Source organism: Pleurodeles waltl, chromosome 1_1 (genome assembly GCF_031143425.1).
Source record: "Pleurodeles waltl isolate 20211129_DDA chromosome 1_1, aPleWal1.hap1.20221129, whole genome shotgun sequence".
NCBI classification, from domain to species: domain Eukaryota; kingdom Metazoa; phylum Chordata; class Amphibia; order Caudata; family Salamandridae; genus Pleurodeles; species Pleurodeles waltl.
The window spans coordinates 810,970,555-810,994,508 of NC_090436.1; the positions used below are offsets into that span (position 1 = coordinate 810,970,555).

At 47.2% G+C, this 23,954-nt stretch overlaps 1 protein-coding gene across 5 annotated transcripts in view; it reads right to left on the reverse strand.

Annotated features, from left to right (window-relative positions):
* The window catches only part of SMARCA2 (SWI/SNF related BAF chromatin remodeling complex subunit ATPase 2), a 1,363,970-nt gene that overhangs the window by 668,577 nt on the left and 671,439 nt on the right, over nucleotides 1–23,954 (reverse strand). For all 5 annotated transcript variants that reach the window (XM_069228509.1, XM_069228519.1, XM_069228497.1 and 2 more), the window contains one exon: nucleotides 622–668. In XM_069228509.1, coding sequence (XP_069084610.1) covers nucleotides 622–668 — 47 coding nt within the window. The remainder of the gene's footprint in view (nucleotides 1–621; nucleotides 669–23,954) is intronic.

A 23,954-nucleotide genomic window follows, 5' to 3' on the forward strand; every position in this document is an offset into this window, starting at 1 on the left:
TGCACATATTGTCTCAGCTGCACTAAAACTGTTTACAACCGAAAACCAATTTCCACAGATTGGCACACAGATGGGTATGCCCTGGAACTGCTGTAATTGATTTGTAAGGGAGAGGACTATTCAGCAGTAGCTTAGAAATAGAATATGGCAAAACGTCCTATTGGAAAAAGAATGTTCTTATTGTCAGGCTATTTCAACATTAGTCCGTCTATTACCTGATGATAACGATAAAGGACGTCTAAGAGAGCCAATACCTACTTGTGCTTATCACTGCTACATCATAAGTGCACTATGTCACATAAAGCACTTTTACCATATATGGTGATTAAAATGAAACAAAGTATCATCCTTTAATTATCTTCAGATCATCTACATTTAGCAACACAGACGCCATACATCACATTCTTCCTCCAGCAATTCCATGCTACTACATTCTAAAGTACAAGATATACACACCAGTCAGACAAACAGTTATGCAGACAAGGTACACTAAAAAGTTAAGATATTTTAAAAAGAAAAGCCTGATAAAACTTTTCCAATGCGATTGTGTGCAAAACATTGTCTATTTAAATGTAACAAATAAAACAACACAGTCTAAGAAGTATTACGTAAATTCATTACCCATTGATCAGACCATCTGAGTAGCCCAAATGTTCAGCAAAGGATTCCTGCAAAATATAACCAAAAGTACCTTATACAGTTTTCTCCAACTATGGGGTGTTCTACACCAAACACCAAAGAGGAAAGGTGATATCAACAGAGAAATAATCAAGTAGATGTTAACATACGAATTGTAAGCAACACTTCATCAGATGCATTTTAAAAAGCCAAAATGTGTGACTTGGCCACAACCTAATAAAAATAAATGTTGATGCGTATCAAATGTGTACCTTATCATTACTAGTTCTTCCTTTTTGTGGTCTCTCTTTGCATTACGGACTTTATAGCTGTAGATTTCACAGACATATCTTTCACATTTCAATTGTTATTTCGCAGTTACAGGTTTAAAAAGCAGAAATAATCATGCCCCAATGAATTATTATTATTTTTATTTTTTTTACTCCTGCGGTAAACATATCACCTTTGGCTTCAATTTAACTCCTAATGAACAAATTACTAATCTCTTTCTGGTGCATATTATATCGTATTGTGTATTCTTCACCTTTAGAATGTTCCCCAGGTGTCAAACTGGAATTGGAAGATTTCACAGCAGTGCTCCCACACGCCACCAGATGATGTTGTGATCACTTTGTTTCAACCCAGAAGTGACGAAGCGGAGCCACATATAGGCACCATCCTGTGAACTGATGACCTTTTTCTGCACCCTTGAATACAGAGCACAAAACAATTGCCTGTACCAGCTCGCAGATCTGCAATTTGGGAACTTTTTAAATCGTAAAACAAGACCACTCAACAGAACAGGGAAAAGGGAGGGCAGTAAGTAATGTGCAGTTAGCTAAGATTTTCCAACAGAAACAGCATTACTGAAGGTAACTAACCTGTTCTTCTATTGGCAGCCTCCTCCCCTTTAGGACATAAACTAAAACAGTACTTTCCAAGGTGGAGGGCCTATTGAGTGGGCTTCGACCAAAAAGACCTGCAGCCCCAAATTAGCAAAATTCCTCTGCAGTTGGACCCGGCTGTCAATGCAGTAGTGCTTTGTGAAAGTATGCACCGATGCGCATGTCATGGCCAGGAAGATGTCCAAAACAAGCACTTTGCATGCCAATGCTTTTGTAGGAGCTCTGGCCCAAGTGGAATGAGCCCTATGTCTTTCCAGAGGATCCTTATCAGTCAATGTGCAGCAGCTCTTAATGCACCGCTTTTCTTGTCCCCTGAGAACACCACCCAATGGTATTCACCTTAGCGAACCCCACATTGAGCTGATCACCATCCGAAAGACCTTGAAACGATCAATATAAAGCTCAAGGCTCTTTTTGAATCCAGTCAGTTGAGTCCCCCCCCCCACCTCTTTTAAGGGGTGAAGTATGGCAAAGAATGCTGGGATGGTGATGGGTTGCACAATGTGTCACAACTGTAGGCAAAATGACTGCCCTGGTCCTCAACACCAGTTTGTCTGGGGAAAAGGGTGGTGTACAGCAGTTGCGGTATCACCGAAAAAGCTTGGGAGCTTTGTGGTAATCACGAGGATAATGGATTTGAGATTCACAAGACACAACAAGCAACTGGGACTGGCTTGAAGGGGGTAAGCATGAGGAACAGCAGGACCAAATTAACAGTGCTATCACAGCTTGCGAGGGGACATGTGTATCAAACCTATAGTAACCTGCATTGCAACGGATGGCTTAAACAACAGATGGTCTGTCAACTGCAAAAAGCCCGACAAATACACCTTAATGGTGTCCATTGCAAAACATTGCTGGGTAAACGTAAAACAAACACCAAAGAATCCAAGAGTTTGGTTGTAGAGGGATCTGAATCGTGGAGGAATGTCTTCCCAAAATAGATTTTGTAGAGGAACACCTAGCTCAGAGGATGACCTTTACAACCTCAGGAAGTAGATTACATGCAGTCAACTGCTACCACTCAGTCTCCACAAACAGAGGTGTATAGTGAGCAGAACTATGCCCCCAGTCACCAGAAACCCCTCACTTAACACATGCACACTGCCGTTGCAGATTGTGTGTGTTGGTGGGGAGAAAAAGGCAGAGTCGACATGGCACACAAAATACTGCCTGTGGCATAGGTATGTCACCCCTCTAGCAGGCCTTAAAGCCCTAAGGCATGGTGCACTATACCACAGGTGAGGGAATAGATGCATTAGCAATATGCCCCTTCAGAGTCTAAGTCCATTCTTAGAAATTGTAAGTGCAGTGTGGCCATATTAAGTATATGGTCTGGGAATTTGTCAAAACGAACTCCACAGTTCCATAATGGCTACACTAAATACTGGGAAGTTTGGTATCAAAGTTCTCAGAATAATAAAGCCACACTGATGTCAGTGTTGGATTTATTAAAAAATGCACACAGAGGGCATCTTAGAGAGGCACCCTGTATTTTACCCAATCCTTCAGTGCAGGACTGACTGGTCTGTGCCAGCCTGCCACTGAAAGACTGGTTTCTGACACCCTGGGGTGAGAGCCTTTGTGCTCTCTGGGGCCAGAAACAAAGCCTGCACTGGGTGGAGGGGCTTCACATCTCCCCCCTGCAGGAACTGTAACACCTAGCGGTGAGCCTCAAAGGCTCAGGCTTTGTGTTACAATGCCCCAGGTCACTCCAGCTAGTGGAGATGCCCAGCCCTCGGACAAAGACCCCACTTTTGGTGGCAAGTCCAGAGAAGTAATTAGGGAGAACAGGAAGGAGTGACCACCCCGTCCACAACGACCCCAAAGGTGTCCAGAGCTGAGATGACACCTTCCCTGCAGAATCCTCCATCTTGGTTTGGAGGACAGGGACCAATAGGGATAGGAATGTGCCCCCCCTCCCAAAGGGAGTAGACATAAGGAGGATGCAACCATAATTGGGGAACGTAGCCATTGGCTACTGCCCTCTGACCCATAAAATGCCCCTAAATCTAGGATTTAAAGGTGTCCCTGAACCCAGCTCACCAGATTCCTGGTGACCTACAAGAAGGAGGACTGCTAAGCTGAATCCCCAGCAGAGACGAAGGAAGACAAAAACTGCTTTGGCCCCAGGCCCACCGGCCTGTCTCCTACTTCAAAGAACCTGCAAAAGACCAGCGACACATCCAGCGGGCATAGCGACTTCTGCCAACTCCAGAGGACTGCCTTCCACCCGAAAGGACCAAGAACTCCTGAGGACTGTGGCTCTGTCGAAAGAAAACCTACAACCAAGGACTCCCAGCTCACTCCAGATGTGACTCTTGACCCTTGTGCACCCGACCCTAGGCGGTTGCTAGCAAGTGCCCTGCCTGGGTTGGCCGCTACACCCCTCCACGACGATACCTGCAGAGGGAATCCAGAGGACCCCCCCTGACTACGAAGTTCCAGATGATGTTATCCGACACCTAAGAACACACTGCACCCGCAGCGCCCAGGCCTTGGAGAAACCGACCCCCAGTGCCTCAACATTAAGCAGGCGGCCCTCCTCCCTGTCTGACCGAAGGTGTGCCCAAGACTCCACCCATCCTCCCCCGGACCTCGCCTGCAGCCTCTGAGTGACCCCTGGGGTCTCCTCGTAGACCAGCATTGAAAACCAGATGTCCTGTTTCAACCCTGCACCCGGCCGCCCCGGTGTGCTGAGGATGTGTGATATGGTGCTCACTTGTGGCCCCTTCAGTGCTCTAATTCCCCCCTGGTCTGGCATCCAAGTCGTGGGTACTTACTTGCAAGCAGACCGGATTCCGAGTACCCCATCCCCATAGGAACCCATGTTAAATTTGCTCAACTTTGACCTCTGCACCAGACTGGCCCTGGGTTGCTGGTGGTGGGTGTTTGGAGTTAGCCTGAACCCCAGCCGGTGGACTTCCTTACACCCGGAGACTGAAACTGTAAGTGTTGCACTTATCTGTCAACCGACAACATTTCTTCCCCCAGGAACTGTTCTGAAAATTGTACTATGTCCATTAACAAACAAATTATTGACAATAATTCAAAAACTGTAATACTTACCTATTTCAAACAAAGTAATGTTGATACCTGTATAAAATACGAAACTTTTAAAGTACTTACCTGTAACTTGAATCTTGGGGTTCTAAAAATAAATGAAGAAAAGGTATTTTTGATACATAAAACGTTTGGTCTGTAGTTAAGTCATTGAGTGTGTGCCTCTTCTATTGTCCGTGTGTGCACAACAAATGCTTTGCACTACCCTCTGATAAGCCTAACTGTTTGACCACACTACCACAATAGAGAGCATTAGTATTGTCTACTTTAGCCTCTGTTCAGCCTTTGGGGAAGCCTGGACTCTGTGCACACTATATCTCACTTTGATATAGTATATACAGAGCCAGCTTCCTACAGGTGCTCTTCGGTTATAAATCCAAAGCCCTTAATCAGTGTACCCTTCGTGAGACAGTAGGATTTAGAATCTGTCTCATTCAGTGTCATGGACCGATCCATGCACTTTCCTGAGAATAACTCACACAACAGTGTGGCCTATTTTTTTTCCCCAATTTCCTACCTAGTACAGGCTCTTTTAAAGGCAAAAAAACATTTGACTATATCATCCCCTTCATTGAAGGGAGGAACAATTCCTTTTGAGAGTTTAATATTGAAAGATTTCGCCCTCAATATTTGAATGCGTCACCAGTAATGGGTTCTAGGCCCAACTCTTTCCTTTCCTGAAGCGGACTCTGAAAGGCCTGTCTTTTAATCAGCCTGGCTAGGGGCACTTCTTCCTCTGTGGATGCACTAATGCTTTGGAAGGAGGAACTACCCTCATCCCTATTTTCTACAGGATCTTCCCCCCCACAGAAGTTACTCTATCTGTGGGGTGCTCTTTCTCATGCTAGGCCCCCACAAGCCTAATCTTATCTGTGTTGGCATGTTTCTCAGTATTAATGTTGTACAGCTTTGTAATGCTATCTGTATTTAACCACCAATTACATCTTGACCACTGACTCCATTTTGTGCTTAGCTTAGCTTCAAATGCCATCATGTCGGTGGTGCAGGTATTTTTCCAAGCTGTGAGAAAGTAGCCTCTTTCTAGCATGGTTACCCCCATTTTTAGCCTGTTTGTGAGTGTTTATCAGTGGGTTTTTACTGTCTCACTGGGATCCTGATAGCCAGGACCCCAGTGCTCATAGTTTGTGGCCTATGTGTGTGTTGTCAGTATGCTTAACTGTGTCACTGAAGTTCTGCTAACCAGAACTCCAGGGCTTATGCTCTCTCTACTTACCAAATGTGTCACTATAGTTTAGTGACTCCATATTCCAATTCCTATTGGCAAATTGGACCCCACTTTTAAATCCCTAGTATATGATCCCTGGGTACCCAGGGCATTGGGGTTCCAGGAGATCCTTTGGCTGCAGCATTTCTTTTGCCATCCATAAGAATACATATATGTAGCTTCACAATGGTAACTCCAAATATGTCCATGTGAGACCTCTGAGTGGCCAGTGCCAGCAGGTGACGTCAGAGACCCCTCCTGATAGGTGCATACCTGGGTAGGTAGCCAATCCCCCCCCTCTCAGGGCTATGTAGGGTCTCTCCTCTGGGTGTTTCCTCAGATTCAGCTTGCAAGACTCCTCCAGGAATCCTCTGCATCCTCTGCTTCAGCTTCTGACCGTCGGATCAACCGCAGATTGCTCCAGGAACTGCTATAACTGCAACAAAGTATGAAGGACGACTCCTGCGACCTGCAACTTCAGCTCCAGCCAGCACTTGCTGAACCAAAGGAATCTCCCGTGGAGTGACGGAGTCACTTCTCTGCTTCTGCAGGCACCCCTCTGCGACGACGACTGGTATTCTGGGACTCCTCTCCTGAAAATGAGTGTGATCCCTGGAACACAGGTAGTGGGCCGACGTGACCAAGACTGTCCTAAGGTCCACCTGTCCAAATGTGGTGGAGGTAAGAGCTTGCCTCCCGTGCTGCGACAGTACCTCTGTGCACCACCTCTTCTCCAGCTCCTTGGGCTTCTGTGCACTTCTTCCAAGAATCCTTCGTGCACAGAGTAGCCCAGGTCCCCAGCACTCCATCCTGTGACGCAGAACTCGCTGAGTTGTTCTCCAGCGGCGTGGGACCTTCCTTTGTAGTGCTGCGACGACTGCACTTAGCATCTTTTTTTTCCATGTGTTCTGGGACTCCCGTGGGTGCTGCCTGGTCTTCTGTGGGCTCTAAGAAGTGCTGAGAGTCCCCTCTGTCTCCTCAGTCCAAGTTGAGACCTCCAGGTCCCTCCTGGGTCCACGCAGCTCCATTTTGATGCAAACCGCATACTTGTGTGAACCAAGGCTTGTTGGCGGAATCCAGCGACGCAAACAGCCTGCATTCAACAACTTAACGTGGAACATCTCTTGCACCAAGCAGGAACCCACAGCCTTCTTCTTTGGTGCTCTTTTGTAGTCTTCTTCTTACAGGAGAATCCACTTTTGCACGATCTTCTAGGTTGGCAGGGACTCCTGTCCTTCCTGGACTCTTCTTTGACTTCTGGACCTGATCTCCTCTCTCCACAGGTCTTCAGGTCCAGGAATCCATTGTTTGTTGCTTGCAGTCTTGCAAAATATGTTATCATGACTTGTAGGGTGTAATGAGGAAACTTGCTGTACTTAACTCCTACTTTCCTGGCATCTGGGGTGGGGTACTTTACTTTCATTGTGGTGTTTTCGTACACTCCCAGCACCCCTCTACACTCTACACTTGCCTAGGGGGAATTAGTGAGTCGCATTCCACTATTTTAGTATATGGTTTGTATTGCTCCTAGGCCCACTGCAATGTATTGTATTTTCTACTGTTTGCACTATTCTATGACTGTTTACTTACCTGTTTTTGGTTACATGTGTATATATTGTGTATAATACCTACCTCCAGAATAAGAATTGCCTCTAAGATATTTTTGGGCTTGTGTCACTGAAAAAAGTACCTTTATTTTTGGAAACACTGAGTGTTGTCTTTTATTGTGTATAAGTACTGTGTAACTATAATGGTATTGCAGGAGCTTTGCATGTCTCCTAGTTCAGCCTAAGCTGCTCTGCCACAGCTACCTTTAGACAACCTAAGCTGCTAGAACACTGCCTACATTTCAGTAATAAGGGATAACGGGACCTGGTATAAGGTGTAAGTAACTTAGGTACCCACTACAAACCAGGCCAGCCTCCTACACTGGTGGTGAAACAGTGGGATAAGTACTTGCAATTGCTTTACCACCTTGTTACTAGTGCTTTTAACAAGAAAAGTGTACTCCAATACTTAGAGCTAGATACAATTGTACTGAGCAGTCATTTTTTACTTTCTGAAAAGTTCTTTCCAACTTTCTAAAACTTTTAAAGTTCTGAAAAGGTTTTTTCTTTTCTCAATTTTTTTTGGCCAAATAGTTTGCTTACTTTTTACTCTTCTCCCTAATCTCTTTCGCTCACCATGTCTGCTGTAGACACTATCCCCAGGGTTGCAAAGACCACTTATGAAAGCTTGAATTTCAAAAGTCTGAGGGGTCTCTGCTTAGAAAGAAGTTTAGGGATTGAGAAGGACCCTAACAAGGCAATTCTCTTGAATCTCCTCTTGCAAGATGACCAGGAACATCCTACTGGTCGGGTACAATCAGAAGGGGAGGGAGATTCCACCCAGGGAGATTCAGGAGACCATTCTGAAGATCCAGGGGAGGGCCCTTCCACAGCTCTTTCCCTTAATAAACCTCAGAGTGTAGCTGGTAGTAGGAAGGGGTCACACACAGGTAGAGCACCCTTCACACCTAGAGGCCAGGTCACTAGAGTAACTCAAGTTAGGTCTTCCTCTGCTCATTCCCATGTCACTTCTGTATCAGAAGTGTCCCACACATCCAACCCTGAGGATCAGTCCCTAGATAGGGAACTCAGAAAGCTGAGGGTGGAGAAGGCCAGACTGAGGCTACAGCAGCAACAGTTGGCCTTAGACAGGGAATCCCTGGCTGTGGAAAGGGAAGGACAGGGGTAGGGGTTAGCTCCCCATGGTGGCGGCAGCAGCAGTAGTTTCAGAAACTCCAGTGTTAGAGAACACACATTTGATTCCAGAGACCTGCACAAGGTTGTCCCCCCTTACAAGGATGGGGATGGCATTTATAAGTGGTTTGCTGCACTTGGGAGGGCCGGTAAAGTTCAGAGGGTCCCTCAGGCACAGTGGGCTGCTATCCTGTGGTTGTCTTTCACTGGCAAGGGGAGAGACAGGCTCCTTATTGTCAGAGAAGATGACTCAGACAACTACCATGTTCTGAAAAGTGCACTCTTGGATGGATTAGGCTTAACCACTGAACAATATAGAATCAAGTTCAGAGAAACCAGAAAAGAGTCTTCACAGGATTGGATAAACTTTGTAGACTGTTCAGTGAAGGCCTTAGGAGGTTGGTTGAATGGTGGTAAGGTGGCTGGCTATGAAAGATTATACAATCTGATTTTCAGAGAGCATATTCTTAACAATTATCTGATTTGTTGCACCAATATCCTGTAGACTTAGATCTGACCTCTCCCCAAGAATTGGGAAAGAAGGCAGACAAATGGGTCATAACAAGGGTGAGCAGAAAAGCTCATACAGGGGGTGTAAGGAAATGCCTCCTTGACATGGTTACCCCCTGACTTTTTACCTTTGCTGATGCTATGTTTTGAATTGAAAGTGTGCTGAGGCCTGCTAACCAGGCCCCAGCACCAGTGTTCTTTCCCTAACCTGTACTTTTGTATCCACAATTGGCACACCCTGGCATCCAGATAAGTCCCTTGTAAATGGTACCCCTGGTACCAAGGGCCCTGATGCCAAGGAAGATCTCTAAGGGCTGCAGCATGTCTTATGCCACCCTGGAGACCCCTCACTCAGCACAGGCACACTGCTTACCAGCTTGTGTGTGCTGGTGAGAACAAAATGAGTAAGTCGACATGGCACTCTCCTCAGGGTGCCATGCCAGCCTCTCACTGCCTATGCAAGTATAGATAAGTCACCCCTCTAGCAGGCCTTACAGCCCTAAGGCAGGGTGCACTATATCATAGGTGAGGGCACCAGTGCATGAGCACTGTGCCCCTACAGTGTCTAAGCAAAACCTTAGACATTGTAAGTGCAGGGTAGCCATAAGAGTATATGGACTGGGAGTCTGTTTTACACGAACTCCACAGCACCATAATGGCTACACTGAAAACTGGGAAGTTTGGTATCAAACTTCTCAGCACAATAAATGCACACTGATGCCAGTGTATATTTTATTGTAAAATACACCACAGAGGGCACCTTAGAGGTGCCCCCTGAAACCTTAACCGACTATCTGTGTAGGCTGACTGGTTCCAGCAGCCTGCCACAACCGAGACATGTTGCTGGCCCCATGGGGAGAGTGCCTTTGTCACTCTGAGGCCAGTAACAAAGCCTGCACTGGGTGGAGATGCTAACACCTCCCCCAGGCAGGAGCTGTAACACCTGGCGGTGAGCCTCAAAGGCTCACCCCCTTTGTTCCAGCACCACAGGGCACTCCAGCTAGTGGAGTTGCCCGCCCCCTCCGGCCACGGCCCCACTTTTGGCGGCTAGGCCGGGGGAAATAATGAGAATAACAAGGAGGAGTCACTGGCCAGTCAGGACAGCCCCTAAGGTGTCCTGAGCTGAAGGGACTCTAACTCTTAGAAATCCTCCATCTTGCAGATGGAGGATTCCCCCAATAGGATTAGGGATGTGACCCCCTCCCCTTGGGTGGAGGCACAAAGAGGGTGTACCCACCCTCAGGGCTAGTAGCCATTGGCTCCTAACCCCCCAGACCTAAACACGCCCTTAAATTTAGTATTTAAGGGCTTCCCTGAACCTAAGAATTTAGATTCCTGCAACTTACAAGAAGAAGAGGACTGCTGAGCTGAAAGACCCCTGCAGAGGAAGAAAAGAAGACACTAACTGCTTTGGCCCCAGACCTACCGGTCTGTCTCCTGCCTTCCAAAGAAACCTGCTCCAGCGACGCTTTCCTAAGGACCAGCGACCTCGGAATCCTCAGAGGACTGCCCTGCTTCAAGAAAGACAAGAAACTCCTGAGGACAGCGGCACTGCTCCAAAAGAACTGCAACTTTGTTACAGAGGAGCAGATTTAAAGACCCCTGCACATCCCCGCAAGAAGCGTGAGACTTGCAACACTGCACCCGGCGACCCCGACTCGACTGGTGGAGAACCAACACCTCAGGGAGGACCCTCCGGCGACTCCAAGACCGTGAGTAACCAAAGTTGTCCCCCCTGAGCCCCCACAGCGACGCCTGCAGAGGGAATCCCGAGGCTCCCCCTGACCACGACTGCCTGAACATAAAGTCCCGACGGCTGGAAAAGACCCTGCACCCGCAGCCCCCAGCCCCTGAAGGAACGGAACTTCTGTGCAGGAGTGACCCCCAGGAGGCCCTCCCTTGCCTAGGTGGTGGCTACCCCGAGGAGCCCCCCCCCCCCTTGCCTGCCTGCACCGCTGAAGAGACCCCTTGGTCTCCCATTGAAATCTACAGAGAACCCAACGCTTGTTTGCACACTGCACCCGGCCGCCCCCGCGCTGCTGAGGGTGTACTTTTTGTGTGGACTTGTGTCCCCCCCGGTGCCCTACAAAACCCCCCTGGTCTGCCCTCCGAAGACGCGGGTACTTACCTGCTGGCAGACTGGAACCGGGGCACCCCCTTCTCTCCATTGAAGCCTATGTGTTGTGGGCACCTCTTTGACCTCTGCACCTGTCCGGCCCTGAGCTGCTGGTGTGGTAACTTTGGGGTTGCTCTGAACCCCCAACGGTGGGCTACCTTGGACCCAAAACTGAGACCTGTAAGTGACTTACTTACCTGCTAAAAATAACAATACTTTACCTCCCCCAGGAACTGTGAAAATTGCACTGTGTCCACTTTTAAAACAGCTATTTGTGTTTTATGTGAAAAGTATATATGCTACTGTAATTATTCAAAGTTCCTAAAGTACTTACCTGCAATACCTTTCAAATGAGATATTACATGTAGAATTTGAACCTGTGGTTCTTAAAATAAACTAAGAAAATATATTTTTCTATAACAAAACCTATTGGCTGGATTTGTCTCTGAGTGTGTGTTCCTCATTTATTGCCTGTGTGTATGTACAACAAATGCTTAACACTACTCCTTTGATAAGCCTACTGCTCGACCACACTACCACAAAATAGAGCATTAGTATTATCTCTTTTTGCCACTATCTTACCTCTAAGGGGAACCCTTGGACTCTATGCATGCTATTCCTTACTTTGAAATAGCACATACAGAGCCAACTTCCTACATTGGTGGATCAGCGGTGGGGTACAAGACTTTGCATTTGCTGGACTACTCAGCCAATACCTGATCACACGACAAATTCCAAAAATTGTCATTAGAAATTGATTTTTGCAATTTGAAATTTTTCTAAATTCTTTAAAGTCCTGCTAGGGCCTTGTGTTAGTCCCTGTTAGCATTGCTTTTAGAGTTTAAAAGTTTGGTAAAAGTTTGAATTAGATTCTAGAACTAGTCTTTAGATTCTTAAAAAGTATTCCAACTTTTAGAAGCATAATGTCCAGTACAGATATGAATGTGGTGGAACTCGACACCACACCTTACCTCCATCTTAAGATGAGGGAGCTAATGTCACTCTGTAAAATAAAGAAAATAGTAATGGGCCCCAGACCTTCCAAACTACAGCTCCAGGAGCTGTTGGCAGAGTTTGAAAAGGCCAACCCCTCTGAGGATGGCAACACAGAGGATGATGATAGTGACTTGGAGGGTGATTCCCCCCTACCAGTCCTATCTAGGGAGGACAGGGCCTCTCAAGCCCTGACTCCAAGCATAATAGTCAGAGATGCTGGCTCCCTCACAGGAGGGACCAACCTCTCTGAAATCACTGAGGATAACTCCAGTGAAGAGGACATCCAGTTAGCCAGGATGGCCAAAAGATTGGCTTTGGAAAGACAGACCCTAGCCATAGAAAGGGAAAGACAAGAGATGGGCCTAGGACCCATCAATGGTGGCAGCAACATAAATAGGGTCAGAGATTCTCCTGACATGTTGAAAATCCCTAAAGGGATTGTAACTAAATATGAAGATGGTGATGACATCACCAAATGGTTCACAGCTTTTGAGAGGGCTTGTGTAACCAGAAAAGTGAACAAATCTCACTGGGGTGCTCTCCTTTGGGAAATGTTCACAGGAAAGTGTAGGGATAGACTCCTCACACTCTCTGGAAAAGATGCAGAATCTTATGACCTCATGAAGGGTACCCTGATTGGGGGCTTTGGATTCTCCACTGAGGAGTATAGGATTAGATTCAGGGGGGCTCAAAAATCCTCGAGCCAGACCTGGGTTGACTTTGTAGACTACTCAGTAAAAACACTAGATGGTTGGATTCAAGGCAGTGGTGTAAGTAATTATGATGGGCTGTACAATTTATTTGTGAAAGAACACCTATTAAGTAATTGTTTCAATGACAAACTGCATCAGCATCTGGTAGACCTAGGACCAATTTCTCCCCAAGAATTGGGAAAGAAGGTGGACCATTGGGTCAAGACTAGGGTGTCCAAAACTTCCACAGGGGGTGACCAAAAGAAAGGGGTCACAAAACCTCCCCAGGGGAAAGGTGGTGAGACAGCCAAAAACAAAAATAGTAAAGAGTCTTCTACAGGCCCCCAAAAACCTGCACAGGAGGGTGGGCCCAGAGCCTCTTCACAAAACAATTCTGGGTACAAGGGTAAAAACTTTGATCCCAAAAAGGCCTGGTGTCGTAGCTGTAGTCAGTCTGGACACCAAACTGGAGACAAGGCCTGTCCCAAGAAAAATACCACTTCAAACTCCACTCCAGCTAACACTGGAAGGGCTAGTCTCCAAGTGGGATCAACAGTGTGCCCAGAGCAAATCAGGTGTCACACTGAAGCTACATTAGTCTCTGAGGGTGGGGTGGATTTAGCCACACTGGCTGCCTGGCCCCCTGCAAAAATACAGGCAGCAGCTCTTAATTAATGGGACAAGTGTAGAGGGCCTGAGGGATACAGGTGCCAGTGTCACTATGGTGACAGAGAAACTGGTTTCCCCTGGCCAATACCTGACTGGACAAACCTATCCAGTCACCAATGCTGACAATCAAACTAAAGTACATCCCATGGCAATGGTAACTTTAGAGTGGGGAGGGGTCAATGGCCTGAAACAGGTGGTGGTCTCCTCAAATATCCCAGTAGACTGTTTGCTTGGAAATGACCTGGAGTCCTCAGCATGGGCTGAGGTAGAACTGAAAACCCATGCAGCCATGCTGGGTATCCCTGAACTGGTGTGTGTCAAGACAAGGGCACAATGCAAGGAACAGGGTAAAAAAGTAGAGCTGGAGTCTGGAAGAAAGGCCCAGCCTACCAAGAGAAAAGGAAAGTCAGCTGGGAAACCAGCTGCAACACAACAAGAAAAAGAGAACCTCTCTTCTCAGGAAGAAGTTCTGCCCTCTGAGGGAACTGAGCCTATGGAGCTGGAACCTTATCATGTTGAGCTCTTGGGCCCAGGGGGACCCTCAAGGGAAGAGTTGTGTAAGGGACAAGAAACCTGTCCCTCTCTTGAAGGCCTTAGGAAGCAAGCTGCTGAAGAGTCCAAAGGCAAGAAAAATGGAACACATAGGGTCTATTGGGAAGATGGACTCCTGTACACTGAGGCAAGAGATCCCAAACCTGGTGCCACTAGGAGAGTGGTAGTGCCTCAGGCGTTCAGAGAGTTTATTCTGACCTTAGCCCATGATATTCCCCTTGCTGGGCATTTGGGACAAACCAAGACGTGGGAGAGGTTAGTCAACCACTTCTACTGGCCCAACATGTCCCAGAAGGTTAAGGAGTTTTGCACCTCCTGTACCACCTGTCAAGCCAGTGGTAAGACAGGTGGACATCCAAAGGCCCCCCTCATTCCACTTCCAGTGGTGGGGGTCCCCTTTGAAAGAGTGGGTGTGGACATAGTGGGTCCACTTGAACCTCCCACAGCCTCAGGAAATATGTACATCCTAGTAGTAGTGGATCATGCTACTAGGTATCCTGAAGCTATTCCCCTTAGGTCGACTACTGCCCCTGCAGTAGCCAAGGCCCTCATTGGTATCTTTACCAGAGTGGGCTTCCCTAAGGAGGTGGTGTCTGACAGAGGTACCAACTTCATGTCAGCCTACCTGAAACACATGTGGAATGAGTGTGGAGTGACTTATAAGTTCACTACACCATATCATCCACAAACTAATGGCCTTGTTGAGAGATTCAACAAGACATTAAAGGGCATGATCATGCGGCTCCCAGAAAAACTCAAAAGGAGATGGGATGTCCTCCTGCCATGTCTGCTTTTCGCTTACAGAGAGGTGCCTCAGAAGGGAGTAGGGTTCTCACCCTCTGAACTTCTGTTTGGCCACCCTGTAAGGGGACCACTTGCTCTTGTTAAAGAAGGCTGGGAGAGACCTCTTCATGAGCCTAAACAAGACATAGTGGACTATGTACTTGGCCTTCGCTCAAGGATGGCAGAGTACATGGAAAAGGCAAGTAAAAACCTTGAGGTCAGCCAACAGCTCCAGAAGTTGTGGTATGACCAAAAGGCTGCACTGGTTGAATTTCAACCTGGGCAGAAAGTCTGGGTTCTGGAGCCTGTGGCTCCCAGGGCACTTCAGGACAAATGGAGTGGCCCTTACCCAGTACTAGAGAGGAAGAGTCAGGTCACCTACCTGGTGGACCTGGGCACTAGCAGGAGCCCCAAGAGGGTGATCCATGTGAACCGCCTTAAGCTCTTCCATGGCAGGGCTGATGTGAATCTGTTGATGGTAACAGATGAGGACCAGGAAGCTGAGAGTGAGCCTCTCCCTGATCTCCTCTCATCAGACCCTAAAGATGGCTCAGTGGATGGAGTGATCTACTCAGACACCCTCTCTAGCCAACAGCAATCTGACTGTAGGAAGGTCCTGTAGCAGTTTGCTGAGCTCTTTTCCCTAACCCCTGGTCAGACACAACTGTGTACCCATGATGTGGACACAGGAGACAGCATGCCTGTCAAAAACAAAATATTCAGACAGTCTGACCAAGTTAAGGAAAGCATCAAGGTGGAAGTCCACAAGATGCTGGAATTGGGAGTAATTGAGCACTCTGACAGCCCCTGGGCTAGCCCACTGGTCTTAGTCCCCAAACCTCACACTAAGGATGGAAAGAGAGAGATGAGGTTTTGTGTGGACTACAGAGGACTTAACTCTGTCACCAAGACAGATGCCCATCCCATTCCTAGAGCTGACGAGCTGATTGATAAATTAGGTGCTGCCAAATTCTTAAGTACCTTTGACTTAACAGCAGGGTACTGGCAAATCAAAATGGCACCTGGAGCAAAAGAGAAAACAGCATTCTCCACTCCTGATGGGCATTATCAGTTTACTGTTATGCCCTTTGGTTTAAAGAATGCCCCTGACACCTTCCAAAGGTTGGTGAATCAAGTCCTTGCTGGCTTGGAGTCCTCTAGTGCAGCTTATCTTGATGATATTGCTGTCTTTAGCTCCAACTGGCAGGATCACCTGGTCCACCTGAAGAAGGTTTTAAAGGCTCTGCAATCAGCAGGCCTCTCTATCAAGGCATCCAAATGCCAGATAGGGCAGGGAACTGTGGTTTACTTGGGACACCTTGTAGGTGGAGGCCAAGTTCAGCCACTCCAGCCTAAGATCCAGACTATTCTGGACTGGGCAGCTCCAAAAACCCAGACTCAAGTCAGGGCATTCCTTGGCGTGACTGGGTACTATAGGAGGTTTGTGAAGGGATATGGATCCATTGTGACAGCCCTCACAGAACTCACCTCCAAGAAAATGCCCAAGAAAGTAAACTGGACTGTAGAATGCCAACAGGCCTTTGACACCCTGAAGCAAGCTATGTGCACAGCACCAGTTCTAAAAGCTCCAGATTACTCCAAACAATTTGTTGTGCAAACAGATGCCTCTGAACATGGGATAGGGGCAGTTTTGTCCCAAACAAATGATGATGGCCTTGACCAGCCTGTTGCTTTCATTAGCAGGAGGTTACTCCCCAGGGAGCAGCGTTGGAGTGCCATTGAGAGGGAGGCCTTTGCTGTGGTTTGGTCCCTGAAGAAGCTGAGACCATACCTCTTTGGTACTCACTTCCTAGTTCAAACTGACCACAGACCTCTCAGATGGCTGATGCAAATGAAAGGTGAAAATCCAAAACTGTTGAGGTGGTCCATCTCCCTACAGGGAATGGACTTTATAGTGGAACACAGACCTGGGACTGCCCATGCCAATGCAGATGGCCTTTCCAGGTTCTTCCACTTAGAAAATGAAGACTCTCTTGGGAAAGGTTAGTCTCATCCTCTTTCGTTTGGGGGGGGGGGGTTGTGTAAGGAAATGCCTCCTTGGCATGGTTACCCCCTGACTTTTTACCTTTGCTGATGCTATGTTTTGAATTGAAAGTGTGCTGAGGCCTGTTAACCAGGCCCCAGGACCAGTGTTCTTTCCCTAACCTGTACTTTTGTATCCACAATTGGCACACCCTGGCATCCAGATAAGTCCCTTGTAAATGGTACCCCTGGTACCAAGGGCCCTGATGCCAAGGAAGGTCTCTAAGGGCTGCAGCATGTCTTATGCCACCCTGGAGACCCCTCACTGAGCACAGGCACACTTCTTACCAGCTTGTGTGTGCTGGTGAGAACAAAATGAGTAAGTCGACATGGCACTCCCCTCAGGGTGCCATGCCAGCCTCTCACTGCCTATGCAAGTATAGATAAGTCACCCCTCTAGCAGGCCTTACAGCCCTAAGGCAGGGTGCACTATACCATAGGTGAGGGCACCAGTGCATGAGCACTGTGCCCCTACAGTGTCTAAGCAAAACCTTAGACATTGTAAGTGCAGGGTAGCCATAAGAGTATATGGTCTGGGAGTCTGTTTTACACGAACTCCACAGCACCATAATGGCTACACTGAAAACTGGGAAGTTTGGTATCAAACTTCTCACCACAATAAATGCACACTGATGCCAGTGTACATTTTATTGCAAAATACACCCCAGAGGGCACCTTAGAGGTGCCCCCTGAAACCTTAACCGACTATCTGTGTAGGCTGACTGGTTCCAGCAGCCTGCCACAACCGAGACATGTTGCTGGCCCCATGGGGAGAGTGCCTTTGTCACTCGGAGGCCAGTAACAAAGCCTGCACTGGGTGGAGATGCTAACACCTCCCCCAGGCAGGAGCTGTAACACCTGGCAGTGAGCCTCAAAGGCTCACCCCCTTTGTTCCAGCACCACAGGGCACTCCAGCTAGTGGAGTTGCCCGCCCCCTCCGGCCACGGCCCCACTTTTGGCGGCAAGGCCGGGGGAAATAATGAGAATAACAAGGAGGAGTCACTGGCCAGTCAGGACAGCCCCTAAGGTGTCCTGAGCTGAAGGGACTCTAACTCTTAGAAATCCTCCATCTTGCAGATGGAGGATTCCCCCAAAAGGATTAGGGATGTGACCCCCTCCCCTTGGGAGGAGGCACAAAGAGGGTGTACCCACCCTCAGGGCTAGTAGCCATTGGCTACTAACCCCCCAGACCTAAACACGCCCTTAAATTTAGTATTTAAGGGCTTCCCTGAATCTAAGAATTGAGATTCCTGCAACTTACAAGAAGAAGAGGACTGCTGAGCTGAAAGACCCCTGCAGAGGAAGAAAAGAAGACACTAACTGCTTTGGCCCCAGACCTACCGGCCTGTCTCCTGCCTTCCAAAGAAACCTGCTCCAGCGACGCTTTCCTAAGGACCAGCGACCTCGGAATCCTCAGAGGACTGCCCTGCTTCAAGAAAGACAAGAAACTCAAGAGGACAGTGGCACTGCTCCAAAAGAACTGCAACTTTGTTACAGAGGAGCAGATTTAAAGACCCCTGCAAATCCCCGCAAGAAGCGTGAGACTTGCAACACTGCACCCGGCGACCCCGACTCGACTGGTGGAGAACCAACACCTCAGGGAGGACCCTCTGGCGACTCCAAGACCGTGAGTAACCAAAGTTGTCCCCACTGAGCCCCCACAGCGACGCCTGCAGAGGGAATCCCGAGGCTCCCCCTGACCGCGACTGCCTGAACCTAAAGTCCTGACGGCTGGAAAAGACCCTGCACCCGCAGCCCCCAGCCCCTGAAGGAACGGAACTTCTGTGCAGGAGTGACCCCCAGGAGGCCCTCTCCCTTGCCTAGGTGGTGGCTACCCCGAGGAGCCCCCCCCCTTGCCTGCCTGCACCGCTAAAGAGACCCCTTGGTCTCCCATTGAAATCTACAGAGAACCCAACGCTTGTTTGCACACTGCACCCGGCCGCCCCCGCGCTGCAGAGGGTGTACTTTTTGTGTGGACTTGTGTCCCCCCCGGTGCCCTACAAAACCCCCCTGGTCTGCCCTCCGAAGACGCGGGTACTTACCTGCTGGCAGACTGGAACCGGGGCACCCCCTTCTCTCCATTGAAGCCTATGTGTTGTGGGCACCTCTTTGACCTCTGCACCTGTCCGGCCCTGAGCTGCTGGTGTGGTAACTTTGGGGTTGCTCTGAACCCCCAACGGTGGGCTACCTTGGACCCAAAACTGAGACCTGTAAGTGACTTACTTTACCTCCCCCAGGAACTGTGAAAATTGTACTAAGTGTCCACTTTTAAAACAGCTATTTGTGTTTTATGTGAAAAGTATATATGCTACTGTAATTATTCAAAGTTCCTAAAGTACTTACCTGCAATACCTTTCAAATGAGATATTACATGTAGAATTTGAACCTGTGGTTCTTAAAATAAACTAAGAAAATATATTTTTCTATAACAAAACCTATTGGCTGGATTTGTCTCTGAGTGTGTGTTCCTCATTTATTGCCTGTGTGTATGTACAACAAATGCTTAACACTACTCCTTTGATAAGCCTACTGCTCGACCACACTACCACAAAATAGAGCATTAGTATTATCTCTTTTTGCCACTATCTTACCTCTAAGGGGAACCCTTGGACTCTGTGCATGCTATTCCTTACTTTGAAATAGCACATACAGAGCCAACTTCCTACAGGGGGTGACAAGGTGTTATTGTTCCTTGTCTTTCTCTACATTTTTTCCTTCCAAATGTAAGACAGTGTGTAAAAAAGATGCCTATTTTAGAAATGCCCTGTTATTCGCATGCTAGTATGGGCACCCCATAATTCAGAGATGTGCAAATAACCACTTCTTCTCAACACCTTATCCTGTGCCCATTTTGGAAATACAAAGGTTTTCTTAATATCTATTTTTCACTATTTATATTTCAGCAAATGAATTGCTGTGTACCCAGCATAGAATGAAAACCCATTGCAAGGTGCAGCTCGTTTATTGGTTCTGGGTGCCTAGGGTTCTTGATGAACCTACAAGCCCTATATATCACCGCAACCAGAAGAGTCCAGCAGATGTAACAATATATGGCTTTCAAACATCTGACATTGCAGGAGCAGAGTAAAACGTGGAGAAAAATTGCAGTTTTTTTCACCTCAATTTCAATATTTTTTTATTTCAGCTGTTATTTTCAGTAGGAAAACCTTGTAGGATCTACACAAATGTCCCCTTGCTGAATTCAAAATTTTGTCTAGTGTTCAGAAATATTTAGCTTTCTGGGATCCAGCATTGGTTTCATACCCATTTCTGTCACTAACTGCAAGGAAGCTGAAAGCACAAAAAATAGGAAAAATGGGATATGTCTGAGTAAAATGCCAAAATTGTGTTGGAAAATGGTGTTTTTGATTCAAGTTTGCCTGTTCCTGAAAGCTGGGAATTTTAGCACTGCAAACCCTTTTTTGATGCCATTTTCAGGGAAAAACTACAACCCTTCTTCTGCAGCCATTTTTTTCCCATTTTGTTTTTTAAACTAAATGTTCGCTGCATTTTGGCTAATTTCTTGGTCTCCTTCAGGGGAACCCACAAAGTCTGGGTACCTCTAGAATCCCTAGGATGTTGGGGAAAAAAGGGACACATATTTGGCGTGGGTAGCTTATGTGGACAAAAAGTTATGAGGGATTTTTTGATGTAACTAAAGCATTATGTGGTAGTGCATGGTCATTTACCCCTAAATTTGCACAGACATACAGTTTTACTGATAAAATGATATTGCACACAAATGATGTGTGGAATCGGCCTTCGATGAATATTTATTATTTGAACATCACCAAGTTAAGTGTCTTTATTTGTTCTGATCCTACTAAAATCTTTATTTCACTCACACTTCAAAATTACAAAAAAAGGTGATTTATTTTTGCTTTCCTCATTGGTTAATGTGCCCAGTTCATTTACAGGTATTTACAAAATGTATTACTACAAAATTACATCCTACAGTCTTCTCTTTCACAGTCATGTACTGAGCAAGATTGTCACATAGTCTTTTTTTTTTTTTTTTCCTCTAACTGTAAAGTGAGATGACTTTGTAAACACTAAGCACCACGTTAAAAAACACATAAGCAACAATTTGTAGCCTGAATTTGACTTCTGTTCTCTGAAGTGCAGCAAATGTGACAAGATAAATGCAAAATTTTAAAGGCACCTTTATTTATAGCTTGAACCAGTGGTTCCCAACCTTTTGATTTCTGTGGACCCCCACTTTAACATTAATGGAACCCAGGGACCCCCACTGAATCATCATTGGAATACGGGGACCCCCGCCTGAGTCATTACTGGAAGCTGGGGACCTAATTTTTCAATATTTGTTAATATGTTTTAATTTTCTAGGCTCTCGCGGACCCCCTGAGAAGGCTTTGCGGACCCCCCAGGGGTCCCGGACCACAGGTTGGGAACTACCGGCTTGAACTTTCGCAATCCACAAAAAGTCACTCAGCCCATGACGGTTTGGGAAACACTAGTACAAAGGGTTGAGGAATCAACAACGTTGGTATCAGCGCTGGTGACGTCAGCAATCACACTAATGACGTTGGCAATAGTGCCAGAGAAGTGCAACTGGAGTTGATGCTTGAGATTTTGGTGCAGAGGTGGTCAGCGCAAGTGGCGTCACTTGTAGCGTCTGTGATACTTCCATGGGCTGGGGAACTAAAGGAAATGGTGTTCTCGTTCGAACAACTTTCACCGATATTGAAGGCAGAGTTGGCCAGGATATGTGAGCTATCAGCATAAAAGGCATAAAGGGCACATGCTGGTAAGGCGTTGAAAAGCTTCCCAAACAATAAGTCGGGACCCATGGGGCTTAGAGGCTTCTCAGATCGGATCATCGCCTTCTAAAAATGCTGAACTGGGTGATCAAAAAGTCACTGAGATCTGTACCTGGAAAAGCTTGGTACACCTGCTAAGGATGAGGGATTGGATACCAAGCCAGTGTTGTAGCGGGTACTGCAGGATCTGGAGTCGGAAAAGGTGCCGATATTGAAGGTGATGTGGGGAGCGGCAGAGAAGCTGGCTAAAGCTGATGGTCTTCCTCTGAATTCGGTTGTGAAGAGATCAAGCTCTGTGACCTGTCCTTAGATGACTGAGGTCGTTACTCATTATGCCGTTTCTTCCTGTGCTTTTTCTTCACCAACTTCAAAGAGTGAGGAGATGGTTATTTTGATTGAGGCAGATACTTACAGCGACCTCTCGTTTAGTGCCTTGCACTGATCATGAACAACTTCACCTGTGGGTTCATCCTCTGACAACTGGCCCAAGCGTCAACATCATGGTCCGATCCCAGATACCAAAGGCAAATGTCATGTAGATCAGTTATAGACATTTGGCCACCACAGTACTTACAGGGTTTAAAACTTTTCCAAGTAGGTGACACTATCTAAAAAAAACTGCACTCCAAATAAAGAAAAAGTCAAAAAACTACAATTATCTAAGAGAAAGCCTGAAAAAAACAGTACGTGTTTAAAGTGCAAAAAAAGGAAACTGATGACAGTACACAGAAGGGGGCTCTTTATAGTTCCAGTGGCGGCATGCTGTGTCGCATGCGAAGTTGTGTAGATACAACACCCCATGTTGACATCACAAAGCTATCAAAAAACGTTCCATCAAAGCTAGTGCATGGGGATTTTCAAAAGGTGAAGAATCCACAGGTTGATCTATCCATCAGAACTGTGTTGATTCTGTTATCCTTCAATCAATCCATCAATCATGTATTTGGTAAGCATGACTTGTCATTAGAAAAGCCAGATTTTGAGCCCTTTCCTCAAGTGACTGAGCAAAGGGGCGGTGCGTATGTGGAGGGGAAGGGCAATACAAGCCTTGGCAGTGAGGAAGGAGAAGGAGCATCTTACAGTGCAGCAGCAACGGGTGCGAGGGATCTGCACGAGGGCCTGGTTAGGGAAGCAGAGGTTCCTGCAGGGGTGGTGGAAGTGCAGGAGCTGGTTAAGGTAGGTGAGTCCTTGGTCACAGAGGGTTTGAAAGCATGGGTAAGGAGCTTGAAGGGGCATCACTTCTGGACCAGGAGCCAGTGGAGGTCTTTCAGGTGCTGTGAGATGTGGGCTCACTTGGGCAGGTTGAGAATCAGACTGGCTGAGGCGTCCTGTATTGTTTGGAGCCTTTGCATGAATTCGGTGGAGGTGTCAGCATAGTGTGTGTTGCCGTAGTCTAGCCGGCTGGTGATGAAAGCGGGACTAACTATCTTTCTTGAGTTGATGGGGAGACACTTTAAAATGTTTGAGGATGCAAAGCGTGTGGAAGCAGTTTGAAGCAACGGAGTTGACCTGACATCTTATGGAGCGCTCGCTGTCCAGGATGATACCGAGGTTGAGGGCATGGTCTTTTGGCGTGGGTGGGGGCTGAGGTTCACCGGCCACCAGGAGTCATTCCAGAGGGCGGAGTGTTTGCCTAAGATGAGAACCTCCGTCTTGTCAGTGTTAAACTTTAAGCAGTTGTCCTTCAACCATGCTGCGGCGCTCTTCATACAGTTGTGGAAGTTCGTGGTTGAAGTTGGGTCGCGGATGGCGATATGGCAAGCTGGGTGTCACTGGTGTAGAAGATGATGTTGAGTGATCCGACGATGTCAGAGAGAGTGGCCATGTAGATGTTTTAGATTATGGGGCTGAGGGATGAGCACTAGGGAACGCCACAGTTCTTATGCTTGGTACGCGAATTAAAGGGGGAGGCAAACTTCCTGGGTGTGTCCTATAATGAAGGATGCCACCCATCCGAGAGAGTTGCTGGTTATTCCTATTTGGTGTATGTGGTGGATGAGTGTGTAGTGGGAGACTGTGTCGAAGGTGGTGGACAAGTTGAGGAGGATGAGGGCGGCGGATTCTCTGTTGAGCAGGGTGCAGATGTCTTCTGTTGTTGGTGCTGAAGCCCGGCTGGGAGGAGTCTAGTATGTTGTGTTTCTCCAGGTGTTCGGTGAGTTGGGAGGTTGACGGCCTTCTCCAGGACTTTGGGGGGGGAACAGGACCAAGGAGTTGGGTCAGTGGTTTTGTAGTTCGTTTGGGTATGTCGAGGGTTTCTTGA